This window comes from Girardinichthys multiradiatus, chromosome 18 (genome assembly GCF_021462225.1).
Source record: "Girardinichthys multiradiatus isolate DD_20200921_A chromosome 18, DD_fGirMul_XY1, whole genome shotgun sequence".
NCBI lineage: Eukaryota > Metazoa > Chordata > Actinopteri > Cyprinodontiformes > Goodeidae > Girardinichthys > Girardinichthys multiradiatus.
Genome location: NC_061810.1, coordinates 47,465,679 through 47,485,998, shown reverse-complemented (window position 1 = coordinate 47,485,998; position 20,320 = coordinate 47,465,679). Strand labels below are relative to the sequence as shown.

The 20,320-nt window shown below is 42.3% G+C and overlaps 1 protein-coding gene across 4 annotated transcripts in view; it reads left to right on the top strand.

The window, feature by feature from the left end:
• The window catches only part of LOC124884671 (mitogen-activated protein kinase kinase kinase kinase 5), a 70,033-nt gene that overhangs the window by 29,783 nt on the left and 19,930 nt on the right, over positions 1–20,320 (top strand). For 3 of the 4 annotated variants that reach the window (XM_047392723.1, XM_047392724.1, XM_047392722.1), the window contains exons 2-11: positions 3,455–3,512; positions 11,055–11,145; positions 11,720–11,784; positions 12,579–12,634; positions 12,731–12,778; positions 13,206–13,248; positions 13,547–13,619; positions 13,917–14,048; positions 17,158–17,220; positions 17,408–17,489. In XM_047392723.1, the coding sequence (XP_047248679.1) occupies positions 3,455–3,512; positions 11,055–11,145; positions 11,720–11,784; positions 12,579–12,634; positions 12,731–12,778; positions 13,206–13,248; positions 13,547–13,619; positions 13,917–14,048; positions 17,158–17,220; positions 17,408–17,489 (711 nt within the window). Of the gene's footprint in view, positions 1–3,454; positions 3,513–11,054; positions 11,146–11,485; positions 11,548–11,719; positions 11,785–12,578; positions 12,635–12,730; positions 12,779–13,205; positions 13,249–13,546; positions 13,620–13,916; positions 14,049–17,157; positions 17,221–17,407; positions 17,490–20,320 lie in introns of those variants that run through there. The other variant, XM_047392725.1, reaches the window with a different exon arrangement.

Sequence of the window (20,320 nt, the reverse complement as noted above, 5' to 3'; positions counted from 1 at the left end):
ACTTTATACTGTCCTTAGCAGTTTTATAGCAAAAGTGCTTCACTGTTTAACAAAAATTGTAAACAAACTTGTGAAAAGGTCTAAAACCATCTTAGTGTCTTTATTTTAATGGTTTATCTGAACCAATCTCTTTCCAGGGTGGAGTCATTAGACAACACAGAGTCTGAGAGGGCAAGTTTGTGTCCTTTCTCCAATCCCAACAGTTAGATTTAACTTTCCTCATCAGTTTGCCTCTTCACCTCAATCTTTTTGTAGCCATCAACTTTCATGATACTGTCTAGGAGTTGATTAGTTGGTAAAGTTCATTTAAATTTGGTGGCTTCCTGTCACGGACCCAGCTTTTAAGCATAGTCCATATATTGTCTAGAGGGTTGAGGTTGGGTCGGTTGGGAAGTCCGTTCTTGAAGCTTAATGTCTTTGTCCATTCCAGAATCACTTTTAATGTTTGTCATTCTCATGTTAGATAGCTAAGGATTTGACATGAAGGTGAAGAATTGATAAGTGTGCTTTCTTTATTATATCTTCCTTGCCTAATCCACAAATAATACTGGCAGAGAAACAAATCCTGAGCATTATGCTACCACCACCATGCTTGACAGATGGTACAGGCTTCTTAGCTTTGAAAGCCTCATCCCGACTCTTCCAAAGATTCGTCCATCTATCTTTAGCTGCTTCTCCTTGCAAGGTGGCTTCCTCCCTCGGTCGTGTCTTTTGACTATGGGAAGAAGCCGGTGTACCCAAAGAGAATCCATGCAATCACAAAGAGAATATGCAAACTCCATGTGGAAAGGCCCCAGCATGGGATTCAAACCTAAGACCTTGTTGCTGCAAGGCAGCAGTGCTACCAACTTTGTTCAACCCTCTTCCAAACATGCTTCTAGCCGTTGTTGCCAAACAGGTCAATGTTTGACTCGTCTGATCATTAAACCTTTCTCCTGAATGCATTTGGCTTGTTCATGTACAGGGGTTAGACAATGAAACTGAAACACCTGTCATTTTAGTGTGGGAGGTTTCATGGCTAAATTGGACCAGCCTGGTAGCCAGTCTTCATTGATTGCACATTGCACCAGTAAGAGCAGAGTGTGAACGTTCAATTAGCAGGGTAAGAGCACAGTTTTGCTCAAAATATTGAAATGCACACAACATTATGGGTGACATACCAGAGTTCAAAAGAGGACAAATTGTTGGTGCACGTCTTGCTGGTGCATCTGTGACCAAGACAGCAAGTCTTTGTGATGTATCGAGAGCCACGGTATCCAGGGTAATGTCAGCATACCACCAAGAAGGACGAACCACATCCAACAGGATTAACTGTGGACGCAAGAGGAAACTGTCTGAAAGGGATGTTCGGGTGCTAACCCGGATTGTATCCAAAAAACATAAAACCGCGGCTGCTCAAATCACGGCAGAATTAAATGTGCACCTCAACTCTCCTGTTTCAACCAGAACTGTCCGTCGGGAGCTCCACAGGGTCAATATACACGGCCGGGCTGCTATAGCCAAATCTTTGGTCACTCATGCCAATGCCAAACGTTAGTTTCAATGGTGCAAGGAGCGCAAATCTTGGGCTGTGGACAATGTGAAACATGTATTGTTCTCTGATGAGTCCACCTTTACTGTTTTCCCCACATCCGGGAGAGTTACGGTGTGGAGAAGCCCCAAAGAAGCGTACCACCCAGACTGTTGCGTGCCCAGAGTGAAGCATGGGGGTGGCTCAGTGATGGTTTGGGCTGCCATATCATGGCATTCCCTTGGCCCAATACTTGTGCTAGATGGGCGCGTCACTACCAAGGACTACCGAACCATTCTTGAGGACCATGTGCATTCAAAGGTTCAAACATTGTATCCTGAAGGCGGTGCCGTGTATCAGGATGACAATGCACCAATACACACAGCAAGACTGGTGAAAGATTGGTTTGATGAACATGAAAGCGAAGTTGAACATCTCCCATGGCCTGCACAGGCACCAGATCTAAATATTATTGAGACACTTTGGGGTGTTTTGGAGGAGCGAGTCAGGAAACGTTTTCCTCCACCAGTATCACGTAGTGACCTGGCCACTATCCTGCAAGAAGAATGGCTTAAAATACCTCTGACCACTGTGCAGGACTTGTATATGTCATTTCCAAGATGAATTGACGCTGTATTGGCTGCAAAAGGAGGCCCTACACCATACTAATAAATTATTGTGGTCTAAAACCAGGTGTTTCAGTTTCATTGTCCAACCCTTGTAGGTGTCTGCAAATGTCAGCTGAGTTACAGCAGGGGCGTCTTGGTCTTGGTCTGCACCCTCAGTCCATGGTGATGTCAAACCGCGGCACCGTTTCCAGTTCATTGCTGGTTTAATCCTCGGTGGTTCCTGCGTTGTTCTGGAATATCCTAACCAAGTTCCTTCCATCAATGAGTGTCATTCAGGCCAATGAGTCCTGTCCAAAGACCCTTTTTGTGTTGGCAGAGAGAAGCTACCAGCTGCAGCCAATCCTGATCACTAACCAGATGTTAAGAGGCATTGGTCTTGTCAAATTAAGCATACTCAAACCTTTAATGAGACTTATTAAAGGAATATAGGTGAATGTATGTCTACATTTAAGCCTTTCTGTATAATCCTGACCATGTGTGGCTTAGACAGTGTCTCCAGGGCTGAGTTTAGGTTGTTGCATATTCCTTCCACCCAGATCAAAAATAATAAATTAACTGCTTCTCATGATGAGTGAACATACACTTCTGTCTGGGACTGTATGTTAGGTTTATTAGAAAGATATTTTACCTCTTTTAGTAGTGGCTTTAAAGAATTAAACATAGCAGGATTATAGTATTAATATTTTATAATATTCTTTCATCCATTTTCTATACCCGCTTCTTCCGTACAGGGTCATGGGGGGGCTGGTGCGTATCTCCAGCGGTCCACGGGCGACAGACAGGGTCCACCCTGGACAGGTCACCATTCCATCACAGGGCAACACAGAGACACATAGGACAAACTATTTTATAATATGTTTAATTCAAACACAAAAAATGTGTTTATTTGAATTATTTTGGTATATTTAGTTATTGTCTGAAAGTTTTTCTTCTCATTTATTAAGTGGCATCACTTTATTGATGATTGTTAAATAACTTTGTTGCTTCTCTGCCATCATTAACTTCATGCAAACACAATAAAACAGGCGGAAAACAAGAAATGTTACATTTGAAAAACTTTGAACAACCAAAGTTTATTTCTTTTTATAACCGCGACAATCCTGTAAACAGAAATCACATGACCCTCTGCTTTCACATCTTTAAAGGTCATGACATGCATGTGTGTTTGGCTGCATGTATGCATGAATGCTTACTATAATTGTCTGTTAGTGTGTGCTTGTACACTTTGTAAGTAATGCCACAGACCTCAGTTGTCTTGTAACTCACGTTACAGTGTATTAAATATTTGTGTGTTGTGTTTGGATTTTTCTTTCAGGCCCGAAACAAGCAGAATGGAGAGCTGGCAGCTATTAAAGTCATCAAGATGGAGCCAGGTGAGAATTTTTCTCTAAATGTTTTCATATAATTTCTGTTAAAAATTGATCTCCTTTTTATCACAATCCACCCAGGATTAACTCAACCAGCAGCAATGAAAGATCAGAAATGTCACTCCCGTTTGAAAAACATAATGATTATTTAAATAGAATTAATCATTTCTGAGAAAAACTCAATTAGATTTGTGTTTGTTATTTCAAGCACAAACGTCATAGAAACACTTTGGGGTTTAGGAGGTTAACTATAGCCCATGCAGTTGCATCACTTATGCAGCGAGTGCATCTCATACCGTCCTCTGAGAGGAAAAACTCTCTTTAGTCATTTAATCTGAATTAAAACCAGAGATTGTTTTGAATTACCAAACAATATCCAAAATAAAAACTTTCAAATCTGTAGATCACTTTAGTTTATTGGTATTTTAAAATACTTATATATAAAAGTAAAAAAAATAAAATAAATCCTGGATTTCTGGTTGGACCCTGAAGGAGTGTTCATCAACTATTTTCTGGTTGTAAAAACTCAAGTGGACATTTTGGTTTTAAACAGACATTTTTCATGCAAATTGTTCTCTTCCTCTTTGTTATTTCCATGTGAAATTTTATATTCACATTTCTTCTGTTTGTACTTTTTCTCACACTGAAATGTTTCAGACGAAACAAAGTTGAACATCAGACAAGGATAACCTGAGTAAACATAAAAAACTGTTTTTAAAGACGATTTCATTTATTAAGAGGAAAAACATGATCCCTAACAAAGTGTAAAACTAATTTCCCCCTAAACCTAATAACTGGTTGTTCCACCTTCAGCAGGAGCAACCGCCATCCACCGTTTGTGATACCTGCCGCTGATTGTTTTAGTTCAGCCTAGATGGAACGTTTTTAAGTGGTTTTTTTTTCATGAAACCATGTCAACTGGATTCAAGTCCGGACTTTGACTAGGCCACTCCAAAGCATTAATTTAGTTCTGTTTTGGGCCATTCAGAGATGGATTTGCAGAGGCGTTTCAGCTCATTTTCCTGCCTAACCCGAGTGTACTAGAGGTCACAGACTGATGGCCGGACTTTCTCCTTTTGGGATTTTCTGGAATTAATTGTTCCATCAATTACCAGTGAGTAGTCGATGTCTTGAAACAGCAATGCAGCCCCACACCATCACACTCCCAGCACCATGTTGGACTGTAGGTATGAAAATACTGTTAGTTTTACACCAGTTGGAACAAGACTCTCATCTTCCAAGAAGTATCCACAAACCCTTTTCTCCAAACATTTTGGGTCATCAGTGTTTCTGGCCACAAATCTCTCCCAAGGAGGCCATTTTTGGCCCAGTCTCTCTTTTTTATTGTTGAAGCATGAAGCCCTAACTGAGTCAGTGAGGTCTGGATAGCTTAAGATGTTGTTCTAGATTCTTCTGTGACCTCCTGATTGAGTCAACTTGATAGGTATTATTTAATCAACTCAGAGGTAAGGAACGACACAGAGTCAGTTTTACTTGCGGCAAGGGTAGATGTGCACTACAGACTACGAAGTATTAGCCCCCTCTCTCTTTATTTATACATGCTTGGTCACACACAGTTCAAACATCATTCAGGGTAGGTGTTCCACGGCTGGGACGAAAACCACACTGCTCCTCCTGAAGCCGAGGTTCGACTATCGGTCGGACTCTCCTCTCCAATACCCTGGCATAGGCCTTACCAGGGAGGCTGAGGAGTGTGATCCCCCTGTAGTTGGAACACACCCTCCGGTCCCCCTTCTTATAAAGGGGGACCACCACCCCCAGTCTGCCAGTCCAGAGGCACTGTCCCCGACCGCCACGCAATGTTGAAGAGGCGTGTCAACCATGACAGCCCTACAACATCCAGAGACTTGAGGTACTCAGGGCGGATCTCATCCACCCCCGAAGCCTTGCCACCGCAGAGCTTTTTAACCACCTCGGTGACTTCAGCCTGGGTGATGAAAGAGTCCAATCCCGAGTCCCCAGCCTCTGTTTCCACCACGGAATGCGTGATGGCAGGATTGAGGAGATCCTCGAAGTACTCCTTCCACCGCCCGATAATGTCCTCAGTCGAGGTCAGCAGTCTCCCGCCCCCACTATAAACAGTGTTGGCAAAGCACTGCTTCCCCCTCCTGAGGCGCCGGACGGTTTGCCAGAATCGCTTCGAGGCCAACCGGTAGTCCTTCTCCATGGCCTCACCGAACTCTTCCCAGGCCCGAGTTTTTGCCTCTGCCACAGCCCGGGCCGCAGCACGCTTGGCCTCACGGTACCCGTCAGCCGACTCAGGAGTCCCACAAGCCAACCACAGCCGATAGGACTCCTTCTTCAGCTTAACAGCATCCCTTACTGCCAGTGTCCACCACCGGGTTCTGGGATTGCCGCCGCGACAGGCACCGCAGACCTTACGGCCGCAGCTATGGGCAGCAGCATCGACAATAGATGCAGAGAACATGGTCCAATCGGACTCTATGTCTCCAACATCCCCCGGGATCTGGTCAAAGCTCTCCCGGAGGTGGGAGTTGAATACATCCCTGGCCGAGGGCTCCGCCAGGCGTTCCCAGCAGACCCTCACTATGCGCTTGGGCCTGCCAAGTCTGTCTGGCTTTCTCCTCCTCCAGCGGATCCAACTCACCACCAGGTGATGATCAGTGGACAGCTCAGCCCCTCTCTTCACCCGAGTGTCCAAAACATGCGGCCGAAGGTCTGATGATACGACAACAAAGTCGATCATCGACCTCCTGCCTAGGGTGTCCTGGTGCCAAGTGCACTGATGGACACCCTTATGTTTGAACATGGTGTTCGTTATGGACAATCCGTGACTAGCACAGAAGTCCAATAACAAAACACCACTCGGATTCAGATCGGGGAGGCCATTCCTCCCAATCACGCCTCTCCAGGTGTCACTGTCGTTCCCCACGTGGGCGTTGAAGTCCCCCAGCAGAATAATGGAGTCCCCGGGAGGGGCACTATCCAGCACCCCCGACAGGGACGCCAAGAAGGCAGGGTACTCCGCACTACCACTCGGCCCGTAGGCTGAAATGATAGTCAGAGACCTCTCCCCAACCCGAAGGCGCAGGGATACGACCCTCTCATCCACTGGGGTAAACCCCAACACGAGACGGCTGAGCTGGGGGGCAACAAGCAAACCCACACCAGCCCGCCGCCTCTCCCTGTGGGCCACTCCAGAGTAGAAGAGAGTCCAACCCCTCTCAAGGAGATGGGTTCCAGAGCCCACGCTGTGCGTGGAGGCGAGCCCGATTATTTCTAGTCGATATCTCTCGACCTCCCGCACAAGCTCAGGCTCCTTCCCCCCCAGCGAGGTGACATTCCACGTCCCTAGAGCCAGCCTAAGCATCCGGGGATCGGGCCGCTGAGGTCTCCACCTTCGTCCGCCACCCAATCCTCTTTGCACCGGTCCCATAATGTCATGATGGAAATTTAACATTCATATATTTTAGATTCATTGCACACTAACTGAAATATTTCAGGTCTTTTATTGTCTTAATACGGATGATTTTGGCATACAGCTCATGAAAACCCAAAATTCCTATCTCACAAAATTAGCATATCATTAAAAGGGTCTCTAAACGAGCTATGAACCTAATCATCTGAATCAACGAGTTAACTCTGAACACCTGCAAAAGATTCCTGAGGCCTTTAAAACTCCCAGCCTGGTTCATCACTCAAAACCCCAATCATGGGTAAGACTGCCGACCTGACTGCTGTCCAGAAGGCCACTATTGACACCCTCAAGCAAGAGGGTAAGACACAGAAAGACATTTCTGAACGAATAGGCTGTTCCCAGAGTGCTGTATCAAGGCACCTCAGTGGGAAGTCTGTGGGAAGGAAAAAGTGTGGCAGAAAACGCTGCACAACGAGAAGAGGTGACCGGACCCTGAGGAAGATTTTGGAGAAGGGCCAATTCCAGACCTTGGGGGACCTGTGGAAGCAGTGGACTGAGTGTGGAGTAGAAACATCCAGAGCCACCGTGCACAGGCGTGTGCAGGAAATGGGCTACAGGTGCCGCATTCCCCAGGTCAAGCCACTTTTGAACCAGAAACAGCGGCAGAAGCGCCTGACCTGGGCTACAGAGAAGCAGCACTGGACTGTTGCTCAGTGGTCCAAAGTACTTTTTTCGGATGAAAGCAAATTCTGCATGTCATTCGGAAATCAAGGTGCCAGAGTCTGGAGGAAGACTGGGGAGAAGGAAATGCCAAAATGCCAGAAGTCCAGTGTCAAGTACCCACAGTCAGTGATGGTCTGGGGTGCCGTGTCAGCTGCTTGTGTTGGTCCACTGTGTTTTATCAAGGGCAGGGTCAATGCAGCTAGCTATCAGGAGATTTTGGAGCACTTCATGCTTCCATCTGCTGAAAAGATTTATGGAGATGAAGATTTCATTTTTCAGCACGACCTGGCACCTGCTCACAGTGCCAAAACCACTGGTAAATGGTTTACTGACCATGGTATCACTGTGCTCAATTGGCCTGCCAACTCTCCTGACCTGAACCCCATAGAGAATCTGTGGGATATTGTGAAGAGAACGTTGAGAGACTCAAGACCCAACACTCTGGATGAGCTAAAGGCCGCTATCGAAGCATCCTGGGCCTCCATAAGACCTCAGCAGTGCCACAGGCTGATTGCCTCCATGCCACGCCGCATTGAAGCAGTCATTTCTGCAAAAGGATTCCCGACCAAGTATTGAGTGCATAACTGTACATGATTATTTGAAGGTTGATGTTTTTTGTATTAAAAACACTTTTCTTTTATTGGTCGGATGAAATATGCTAATTTTGTGAGATAGGAATTTTGGGTTTTCATGAGCTGTATGCCAAAATCATCCATATTAAGACAATAAAAGACCTGAAATATTTCAGTTAGTGTGCAATGAATCTAAAATATATGAATGTTAAATTTTCATCATGACATTATGGAAAATAATGAACTTTATCACAATATGCTAATATTTTGAGAAGGACCTGTATATATATATATGCATATATATATATATATATATATATATATATATGTATGCATACATATATATAAATGTGTGTGGTAGTGTATCTGAATGTATGTATGAGTGTTTGTATTTACTGCAATAGTTTAGCTCAGAAAAGGACTGAACTCATATCATCCAGTAGTGGCCGTTATCATAATGCTCTCATGCTGACTGTTGTGCTTTGTTTTAATCTTTAGGATCTCTTTTAATCTGAGAAATAAAATACACACTGCTGTAGATATTAATGGAGAAGTTAGGTAAAGTAGCTCGTGATATCTCCAACATGTTCTTGCCTGAATGGCGGCCTGGGCGAGCCTTTCTGTCTGCCAGGCCCAAACACGGCTCATTGGGGCGCAACAGACAGAAGAGGGTTTGGTATTTTGTTTTTTGTTTTTTTGTCTCGTGGGCAGAAAGCCATACCATATCCCCCATATCTAAAACTGAAAACTGTTTCTAGTTTTTGGTCATATCAATAATGAGACCAGGCCTGTTTCCAAAATAGGACTTGTTGGAAATATTTTCCTGGTTATAATTAAGCTAAGATTAAGAGAAAAATGATACAATTTGAGAGTAGGCGGACTTAATTATCTGCAAACGGTGAAAAATAGCGACGACTCTTTCAAAATGTGAGGTCATCAAAGTAAATTTTAATAGTAATATGATTTTATAAAGCTAAGACTAAGTGTTTGGAAACACCGTTATTGTGTTTGGTTTTACCCCTTTAAGTCGTGCCGTCTGTTCATAATTAAATCAAAGAAAACAAAATTTAATTTGATGTGAATCAAAAAATTATTCTGCAAACCCAACTTTTTATTTGAGCCGATGTGTCCTTTCTGTAACTTAAAACGATTGATGTGGAATCAGTTTATGGCTCCGGAAAGAAGTTTATTTTGAATTCTAGATGAGATCTTGTATTTAACAAACACTTCATCAAACCAGTAAATATCTCAGTTCTCCTGTTGGAAACCTCTCTTCTCTCCGCTTCCAGAACCCCTCATCCACTAAGTTCAGCTTTAATGATAATGCATTTTATTTACAAGTGACTTCCGTAACACTTAAGGTCACTGTACAAATGAAAACATTAAAAGTAAAACCAGCTAAAAATATCAAGTAAGTTATTTGGAGCAGTGAAGTAGGGTCTTACCACCGGTGTCAGTATTATGGATGTCTGGTGGGGAGTTCCAGAGTCTGGGAGCAGAACAAGAGAAAGCTCTGCCCCCCGTGCTGCTGAGACGATCAGAGGGAACAGTGAAGCAGATAGAACAGGAGGATCTAACGAAGCGGCGACATGAAGCTGATCAGATAGGTAATCAAGGTTGTGGATGAACTGGAGGAGCTGCTGTAGAACTGGGGTGAGGAGGTAAAATGAATAAGTTGCTGTGATGAAACGAGCAGCTGAATTCTGGATCATTTGGAGCTTTTGGAGGGATTTTTGAGAGAGACCAAAAAGAAGAGAGTTTTTATAATCATTATGGCAGGTGACGAAGCTGAGAGCAAGAACTGAGACAAGGTGAGAGGAAAGGAAGGGACGGAGATGATAAATGTTGCATGTTAAAGAAGGAGCTCGGGTCAAATGAGACTAAAATGTAACATTTTGTTCTACATGCAGGACTCTGTGTGGTTAAAAGATAACACTGAACACACCTTACTCACAGTAAACCCTGGTGGTGGAAATATCCTGCTGTTGGGGATGCTTTTCTGTAGCAGGAACAAGGAAGCTGGTCAGAGTTCATAGGAAGATGGAGCTGAATACTGGACAATATTGAAAAACCTGCTGGAAACAACTAGGGTGGAATTTCCCCTTCCAGAAGGACATCTACCCCAAACGTACAGTTAGAGAATGATTTAGATCCAAGCATTTCCACGTGTTAGAATGGCCCAGTCAAAGTCCAATCCGAGAATCTCTAGCAGGACTTAAAAATACATTGAGGTCTCTGGTTGTAAACTGATAAAGTATGAAAACTCAGAGCTGTTAATACTTCTTAAAAACCCACAAACAGTTGTGTCATTAAAGGTCATTGCTGATATCTTTCCACCGTGGCATTGTGTTAATGCTCACCTGTTTGTCCCAGACTGGTAGACAGTCAAAAAAAGCACCTTTTGTCATTTTGAGCCTCATGTTAGTTTGATGATACTGACAGGGTGGAATTTGTTCTGATATGTTCTAACCTGAAATTATATTGAAATATTTATTAAACCTGGTAAAAACAGATAATTTTTATTGTTTTGACATTGAAAACCCTAGAATGGAAAGAAGGTGCTTCTGCCCCACCATGACTGTATGTTGTAAATTGTAAACAAGAGAAACTGTGGTTGGAAAAAAAGAAACCTTCCACCCCCATCTTCAACATGACCACAGGTGTTCAGGATGAAGAACATATCAGAAAAACGTCAGAACCCTAAACAGAACGTGATGTTTTGTAAACAAGTTGAAGCTTTCTGCAATTTACCGGATCAGAACTTACTTGTTGCTTTGCGAATGAAAATACTGCTGCAAGCATCTTATCTTCAGAGCATTTTAAACCACTGTTCCTTTGTGTCTGTCCTCGCAGAAGATGATTTCTCCATCATCCAGCAGGAAATCATCATCGTTAAGAGCTGCAAACATCCCAACATTGTGGCTTATTATGGCAGCTACATACGGTTAGTGTCATGATTTGGGGTTGTTTGGTTTTTGGTTTTGGGTTTTTTCCTTATGTTTTTCACTGTTCAAGTTTTGAATCATGTTTCTGTTTATTTTCCTAGTCATGCTTTTGTTTCGTCGTCTTGTTCATGTTTTGTCAAGTTTTGTTTGTATATTAGAGTCTCTGTTTTTGCTGCAGCCACATTTTGTTCTGTCTGTCAATTAAGTTTATTCGGTTCACCTGCACCATGTTAATCAGTTTTGTTTTCCACCTGTACCATGCTCCATTTATACACACCTGTTCAGTTAGTCATGGCAGAAACATTTCTCATGCTCATGTCTTGTTTTCATGCTCATGTCTTGTTTTTTGATCATGCCATGCCTGTCTTGCCTGTCCGTTTGTTTTGTTCCCGCCTCCTGTAGTGAGTGAGTTTTTTATTTGTTATTAAATCTGTTGCACTTACCGTCATGCTGCCTTCTGGTCTGCATTCTGGGGTCCTATATCTCACAAACCGTAACAGATGTTATGGTTTCTCTATATTTTTATTAATTTTGAACACGGTAGCTAATTCAGACTTTTCCGTCTTCCTGCAGAGCCAATAAACTGTGGATCTGTATGGAGTTCTGTGGAGGAGGATCCCTCCAGGATATCTACCATGGTGAGGGAATGCGTGTGTTGGTTTGTGTGAAGATATGAGATAAACATCTGGGAAACCTGCATTTCAGACTTTGTTTCTGTTCGATACAAAATTACTTCTTTTTTCTGCAGATGTCAGCAAAAATATTGATTTTAAAGGAAGAGAACTTAAGCAGATTAAAACTTAAAAGTTTCTTTCACAGATGACTCTAAAATCCATCCAGGATTATTCATGGAGGAAGGTTTAAAATCCTCAACATGTTTTAGTTACTAAAGTCTTCCTTGTTCAGAGAAATAATCCATTATGTGTCTACAGGCATGAAGAGCTTCAGGATGGGGCTTTTAATGGACACAGCGTCATCATTTAGTGGTGACTTCCTGTTTTAGAGGGCGTGACTTTAATTTCTTTGGTTTCAGAAGTGTTTTTAAAATTACTTCTCTGCTGATAAATATGGTCGCTAGTTTCTTCCACAGTTATGTTGGTCACAGCTGAAAGGTTTGGGCACAAGCAAATGCATTAATAACTACATTAGAATTACAAGAATTATAAGCATGTTTAATTTGATATGTTTGACTGAAATGTATTTTTAAGATACAATTAATCAAAAATATATTTTAATGACTGTTGCTGAATAAAGAAAAGAGGGAAACACAATTGAGTCTGGTTTAAAAAGACTGCAGGAGCATGTCAAAGTGAGTCCATGTTTCCATGTTCACATTCTGACATCTTGTTAGGTTTTACGACCACTGACTGCTTGGTTTACCTACTTTTTGTGTTTTATTTTAATTATTAAACAAGTGAACTTTGTTCTGCAGTGACTGGTCCTCTGTCTGAGTCGCAGATAGCCTACATCTGCAGGGAGATGCTACAGGTAATAACACATTTTATTTTTAGGCTTGTTTTGTGGTCTGAAAACCTTGTTCATCGGCTCACATTTTCTGTATTTTCTGTGTGTTTGTGTGAGCAGGGTCTGGACTATCTGCATGCACAGAAGAAAATCCACAGAGATATTAAGGTCAGCACCTCAACAGTTCTGTTTAGATTAACTCTTTCTTTGGACTTCAGATAAAACGTTGAGATTAAAACCTTGGTTCAGTGCTGTAGCGGAGAGTAGAGAGTAAACTGGAACTGCAGGAACAAGACTGCTGAGAAAGCTCTGCTGAATAATCAGGCTCAACATATTCCTGGAAAACATCAATGAGGAGATCTGTGCAGGCTTTTACAGAAGCAGATTCATGACAGAAAGTTCTTGGTAAACCATCAGGTACTTCATCATGAAAAAATCAGTTTAAAACATTTTTTATCTGACTGAGGGTAGATTTGTACTCTTTATCCTATGTGGGTTTGCTGATAGATCACTGAGTAGATAGACAAGAGAGTCGAGAACAATAAAAGGTTTCTGTGGTGCATCTGCTCTCAGGTTTCATTTCTTTTCCTTGCAGGGTGCCAACATCCTTCTGAATGATCAGGGCGAGGTCAAACTAGGTAGGTGGAAGTTTGCAGCATCTGCACTGCACTGTACTGGTGTGGTTAACATGAGTCACTCACCACAAAGGAGGCATTTCTCCAAGCAACATCTTTGTCTCGTAAAAAGTGTGGCTGGTTTTACGTTTGTGCTTCAAAAACACAAATATTTAAAACACTTACTGGTTATTTTCACTCAAACTTCTCTTAGGCAGTAAATTTGGCACACTGGACCTCAGCAGCAAAGATGTGAAATGTTGCATATTCTAGATTTTAAATGTCTTTTTTTAAATTCCTATTTAATTGCTCTGTTGTGCAGCTGATTTTGGGATCTCAGCTCAGATCACAGCCACTCTAGCTCGGAGGATGTCCTTCATCGGGACGCCATACTGGTAAGATCAAAGCGCAGACACACCTCTCTCTCTGCAGCTTTGCGATAACATCAAAATTAATTCAGCTAGCTACTAAGTGTGTTCATGGTTAAAATAAGGTAACACTCTCTTAAAATGCCAAGGACATGATAAAACCTGACTGGCAATGATGCAAATCTAACCTCAGCTGAAGAGTCCAACTTCATGCCTTTTCTACATGCCAGCCATGATTGGAAAGAAACGTTTTTAAATGTCCCCTTCTTCAAGACAACTTGGTGCATTTTGTCTTCATTGTTGCTGTCTTCCTCCTGTCTTCAGGATGGCTCCAGAGGTAGCAGCTGTGGAGATTAAAGGCGGCTATAACGAGCTGTGTGACATCTGGTCTGTGGGCATCACCGCCATCGAGCTTGCAGAGCTGCAGCCTCCAATGTTTGACGTCCACCCGCTGCGGTGATTAGACTCTGACAGACACACCGTCACCTTCAAACAAACATCTGCAGACAGGAGAAGCAAATAATTCACAACACACTTCGCAATCAGCAGTAGCTCCTCAGTATCTGCTGCTTTGTCGGGTTCCTGTAACACCACCTTTTGCAGAGGTTTGACATGTAGCTGCATTTCTGGTAAATAGAAAGTACGCCCTCCTCCATTTCTATGATTTTACATATCAGAACAGAAATAAAATGATCAGCATCACCAGGTCCTACGTTATTATTACTGTTATTTACTAAACGAAGATGAAGCCAAAATGAGGAAACTGTGTGAAAAACTAAGAACAACTGATGAATTGATCCTCAGTGCAGCCAGCTCTGCACAGCAGGAGTCTGGGAAAGTTGTTGAAATGAAACACGTGTCAGCTCAATGCCAAGGGGGAAAGACATCAGCATCCTAGAAAAGAAATGATTGATTTCTATTAGCCTGGGAAGAGTTATATGGTCTTTTCCAAACTGTCTGAAGTTCATAATACTACAGTAAAATCAACCAGAGGAAAACATTTAAAACGTGTCAATCTGCCCAGGACTGGAAATAAGAGCAAATTCATCCCAGTCTCAGACTCAGAGAAACACCAAAGGATCCAAGAGCTCCATCTCAGACTTTACAAGCCTCCGTTAAATGTTAACGTTTATTAAATAAACCTGAACACGTAAGACTGGAGGAGAAAACCTATTCTCTCTAAAAGGAGTATGGCAGCTTGGAGTTTGGGAATAAACAAACAGTATATCAGCACAAAATCCTCATTTATGCTGTCAAGCACGGTGGTGGAGGGCCGATGATATGGGCTTGTTTTGCAGCCACTTTGCAGTCATTGAGTTGACGTGAACTCCATAAACTCTTCTAGAGTAAAATGTGAGGCCATTTGTCCGACGGCTGAAGTTTGGCCCAAAGAGGGACATGCAACTATGAAGCAACGTTTTAAAGATCAGACAGAAATTTCTCCTCAACTTTTTGAGGGACTGAAGAAGCCAAGCAGAAACTGCTGGTTCCGTAAGCTGTTAAATCTTTGGGTGTACTTAGTTTTTCACACAAAGCTGTTTAATGGATAAGGACAGGTTGGAATCTGATGTGTGTGTTTTGCACTCTGGAGGTTGGGATAAAATATTTTCAGAACCAGATCGTACTGATATGTAAAACAACTGAAACAGGAAGTACTGATTTTACCTCGACCGTATCTTTGTGCACATGGAATAAACACAGGAAGCAATGTTTTTTAAATAAACCATTAGCGTGACTCTCTGAACCGGACAAATTATGTTCCTTTTTCTACTTTTCTGTAAGTGATTCTGCTCCATGACTGTTTAGTTTTACGTCCTGTCTTTTATACAGTAGTTTATAGATTATATAGGTTATGTCGATGGTTATGTCGATGTGTTCTGTGTACATTTGAACTGAAGTGTGTGGCATTTCTGTAACATGTTCCAATTTGGCTTCTTCTGTGAGATACATTCAACAGCCTGGGAGAAATTCACAAAGAAATGCTATTTGCTCTATTTTTTCATGTTCTGCACTGCAGACATGAGCAATTTACACCGATGTTTGCATCAGGTTGCAATTTTTCTTGCATGAGCCGCAAAGACAGCAGGTGCAGAAATGATAAAGGAGAGACGAAAAACACCTTTTTTCTCTCAGTGAGCTCCAGGTTTTGACCTGCTGAGGCACTCCTCAAAACTTTAAGAAACACACCTGACACCTGAAGAAAAACGTGCAGAACGGCGCTTTTACATAAATAAAAGGATGTGGATGTATTTCATGCTCCGTTGTAAAATGCTCTGTAGTTATTTTGGGAACAGATTTTCCTTTGTTTGTAGTTTGATAATTGGATGAACGTGCAATATCTAGTTTTACACACTTAAGGTGAGCAGAGATCTCTGTGAATATGGCCGTCTGAAAAGACCCTGAGGCCTCACCTGAAGCTGCAGAGACCGAGAACGTTGGATGTGTTTCTTACACACAGAGATCTCTTTAGATCTGAATTTTACAATGATGTTATGTATTGTTGATAAAAGGATGTCTTCCCACACATCTATATTAGCAGTTTTTGCTGCACCATTGTTTCTCTTGAGATACTTGGGTTTTTAATAAAACTAATTACATTATCTTCTACCAGCAGTTTTTATGGAGAAATGTTAGTGTGTCTGGCATAAAATTTAAAATGAGACAATATTCTTTATCTATCTAAACATTCATCCTAATTCACCCACACACCCACCTACCTTTATGTTAGCTTTGGTCAGCAGTGGATTAGTCTTGGAGTTATTCCATGGGTTAGGTCCAGTCTCTTGCTTTTGGTGGCCAAGGACTGAATGACCCGTAAAACCAACCGAGATACCCACACTCCAGCAGCTCCCCCAACAAAACATGTTAATCAGCATGGTTGTAAACCTTCTCCAGATCCACAAAACACATGTGGACTGGACCACCAAACTCCTCAGTACAGCCCCACAGTGAGGGTAAAGATCTGTAATGTTTATAGTTATGTCTTTATTTGAAAATGAAGCCACTGATTTGACAGATTTGGAAATCTTTGCTTCCTTTTACATTTCCACACCGTTGAGTTTTGGATTATTATAAAGATATGATCAGAGAGCATAAATCTGTGATAAATCTGTGGTTTTTACTCAGAATATCGGTTTTAGGTTTGATGGGAAAGTTACTTGAAATATAAACTTGCCTTACAGCTGTTAAACCTGTTAAACTCTTTCAAAATTAATGAAAATATTGACTACAGTTTAAAGAAAATCCCTCATCAGTCCTACAAAGCGTGCACCCACGAACTGCTTTAATTTCAGCCATAACACGTGCAAGAAAATATCAGACCTAGCTGTCTGAAAATGTCACCGGGCGAGGAACAACCTCAAATGTTTCCCCTCCGAGCTTCTGCGTGCACGTGAACTCACCTGTGCACATAAGCAGTTTCCTTCATTATGACGTCAAGTGTTTCCACCACCCACATGTCCAGGCTCACTGCCCTCACTTAGCTAGATGAAACTCAGGAGAACCGAGGTTTCTGCACTGGTTCCTGTCAGCGTCTCATCGCTCTGTGTCTTTGTTTCCCCTGTAGAGTCCTGTTTCTCATGTCCAAGAGCGGTTACCAGCCCCCAAAACTGAAGGACAAATCCAAATGGTAAAGACAAAAGTCCACAAACATCTTGTTTAATGATCCAGTCATGATTAGGTGATGCTTCCTAGCTTGAATAGATGATTTATTAATGCAAACCTGAGAACAGAGGATGCAATAAACCTCTGCTTTATAATAATCAGTATGTATGTACTGTTGGTCCCTGATCTCATGACATGTCACCTGCCCTCAGGTCATCCAACTTTTACAACTTTGTGAAGGCCATGTTGGTGAGGAACCCCAAGAAGAGACCCAGCGCTGCCAAGATGCTCTCAGTGAGTACCATGCAGGCACATCCGTACCATCTGAGCCTTTTAGGATGTCACGACTGCATCAGATTCAGCAGCTGGTTGATTCTAGAAAAACGGATACCTTCAGCTCATATTTTCTTGTAGTTTAAACAGGGATGCTCGATATATCGGCATTAACATCGGTATCAGCCGATGGGGGTTTGGCTATGTGGTATTTATTTGGTCATGTAGCACAGAATTGTGGGATGTTTAACTGAAGCAGAGAAGCAATGTTAGATGTGTTGTCATATTTTCATGGTGTCGAAAGTGTAGCGAAATATATATATATATATATATATATATCAGTTATCGGCCATAAATCACCCCAAATTTACATATCGTTCATCCTTAAATTTAAAAGAAACTGATCCTCTTCTTCTGAGTTTTGCTGTACTTTTACTCAGTTTGTCCAACAAACATGCTGCTGTGGTTTCTTCTTCTTGGTCCTTTAGCATCACAACAGGCAGCAGGTGGGAAATGTCTCTGGTACATTTTCAGCATTAAACAGGAGACAGACACAGAATATCAGCAGCAGGGAGCAAACAGATCTTTCCCTCAGCTGTCTTTAGGGAGCAGAAAACCTTCAGGAGGATCACTGGAGATGAAAGTGCTGCTGTGTAACTGTAAGGTCTTTAAACAAGCACTTTATCTTTTCTAAGGTATTTACAGTAAATATACAGTCATGGTTAAAAGCAAGTTTGGTGTTTCAAATACATTGAAACTATCTGTTCTGTACCAGGTTTAAAGTAAAAAAAACAACACACATGTAAGCTGTTTGTACAAAAACTAAGTACACCCCAAGATCCAGCAAACTGGGCGTCCTCTCACCCTCCATCAAAGACCAACATTAGCAGTTTTAACTGAAAAATATAATCACCTCGCATCTATAGGCATAACAGTGCATATATTCATACCAAATTATCCAGTACAGCGCCGTCGGTTCGGTACCAAACACAGTGTTGTTTATACCTGAACATGTGCAGATTGTTTGTGTGCAGAACTAAGTACGCAACTCCACGTTCTGTAGGGCCACTTTAAAATGTGACACCAAAACCGACTCCCAGCACCGACATTAGGGTTTCTCATGCAGCTACAGTGAAGAAAGAAATATGGACCGAACCAGAACTCTATGTCAACAGATGCATCTTTCAACTAGGCCTGTAAGCAAAAAAACAATTAATTACATGGATTAACTTATTCATTCATTCATCTTCTATACCGCTGCTTCCATAGTGGGTCACAGATGAGCTGGTGCCTATCTCCAGCAGTCTACGGGCAAGAGGCGGGGTCCACCCTGGACAGGTTGCCAGTCCATTGCAGGGCAACACACAAACAGCCATGCACACACTCATTCATACACCTAAAGGCAATTTAGAGAGACCAATTAACCTAACGGAGTACTTGGTGAGAACCCACGCATGCACAGGGAGAACATGCAAACTCCGGTCGGGAGTCGAACCCAGGACCTTCTTGCTGCAAAGAAACAGTGCCCCTGGAATAACTGATTCGCATAATAAATTAAAATGAGCTGAATAGTTTTTGTTTGCGTGCTTGCTTGTTGTGGAAATGTACAATCAGTTACTCTGCAAAGTGAAGTAGGGAGGTGGTGGTGGGCAGTAAAACAACAGGCCTTCCTCGGGGCTTCACAAAGTACATGTTGTAGGCGAGCAGCAGGTGGGCTCAGCCCAGGGAGTTTGAACTGCTTCCTTCAGGCTGTAGATACAGAGACACACCAGCGAGGAGCAAAAGCTTCTTTGTCCCCCTTTCAGATGTATTTTTTAAAGAAGTGTTTTTGATTTTATTCCATTTTGGTGGGTTATCTTGGCAGTTTGGTTGGAAAGGCACATTTTGCTGATGTTGGTTGTGAGTGGAGTTTTCTGTTGTACTGAAACTGAGCTTCCCGTCGCAGGTAGAAAACAGATTGATTATTTGTTTAAGCCGCTTGTAGAACCAGCTTTAGCCGCAAAAACTGAGCAGTTATTTTTCACCCGACGTTATCACTCCCTCACATCTTTGATGAGGAACTTTGTCCCTTCTTTCAAACGTTGCTTCAGTTCAGTGAGGTTTGCTGGCATGTATTTTTCACAGCTTTCCTAAGTTCACAGCAGTTCAGTCGACTTTGACTAGGCCATTGCAGCACCTTGGTTCATTCTTTTTCTCAGCCATTCTGTTTTAGATTTGCTGCCGTGTTTTGGGTTCATTGTTCTGTTGAAGACCCAGTTTTGGGGAAACCTTAACTGCTGGACTGATCACCTCACATTTGACTCTAGAAGACTTTGGTATACAGAGGAGATCATGGCTGTCTGCAAGGTACCAAGATCCTGAGGCTACACAACAAGCCCAAATCATTATTCCTCCACCACCGTGCTTGACAGTTGGCATGAAGTGTTTGTGCTACTATGCTGTATTTTGTTTTTTTTCCAAACATGGAGCTGTGAATTATGACCACATGTCTCTACTTTGGACTCATCTGTCCAAAGAACATTACTCCAGGGGTTTTGTGGCTCATTTAGATGCAGCTTTGAAAGCCTAAACCCTGCTGTTATGCATTTTTTAGAGAAAAGAGACATTCTCCTTCAACTCTTCCAAGTAGCCATGTTTGTTTAGTCTTTTTCAAACTTTCCTGTCAAGAACTTAAACATTTACCATGCTGGTGAGGCCTGTAGAGTCTGAGATGGAGGTCCTGGGTCCGTTGCCGTTTCTCTGAGTCTGGATTTGGGATGAATTTGCTGGGACATCCTTTCCTGGGAAGATTGACAGCTGTCTTAAATGTTTTCCAGTTATGAACTGCAGATGTACTTTCCTACCTCCGGTTT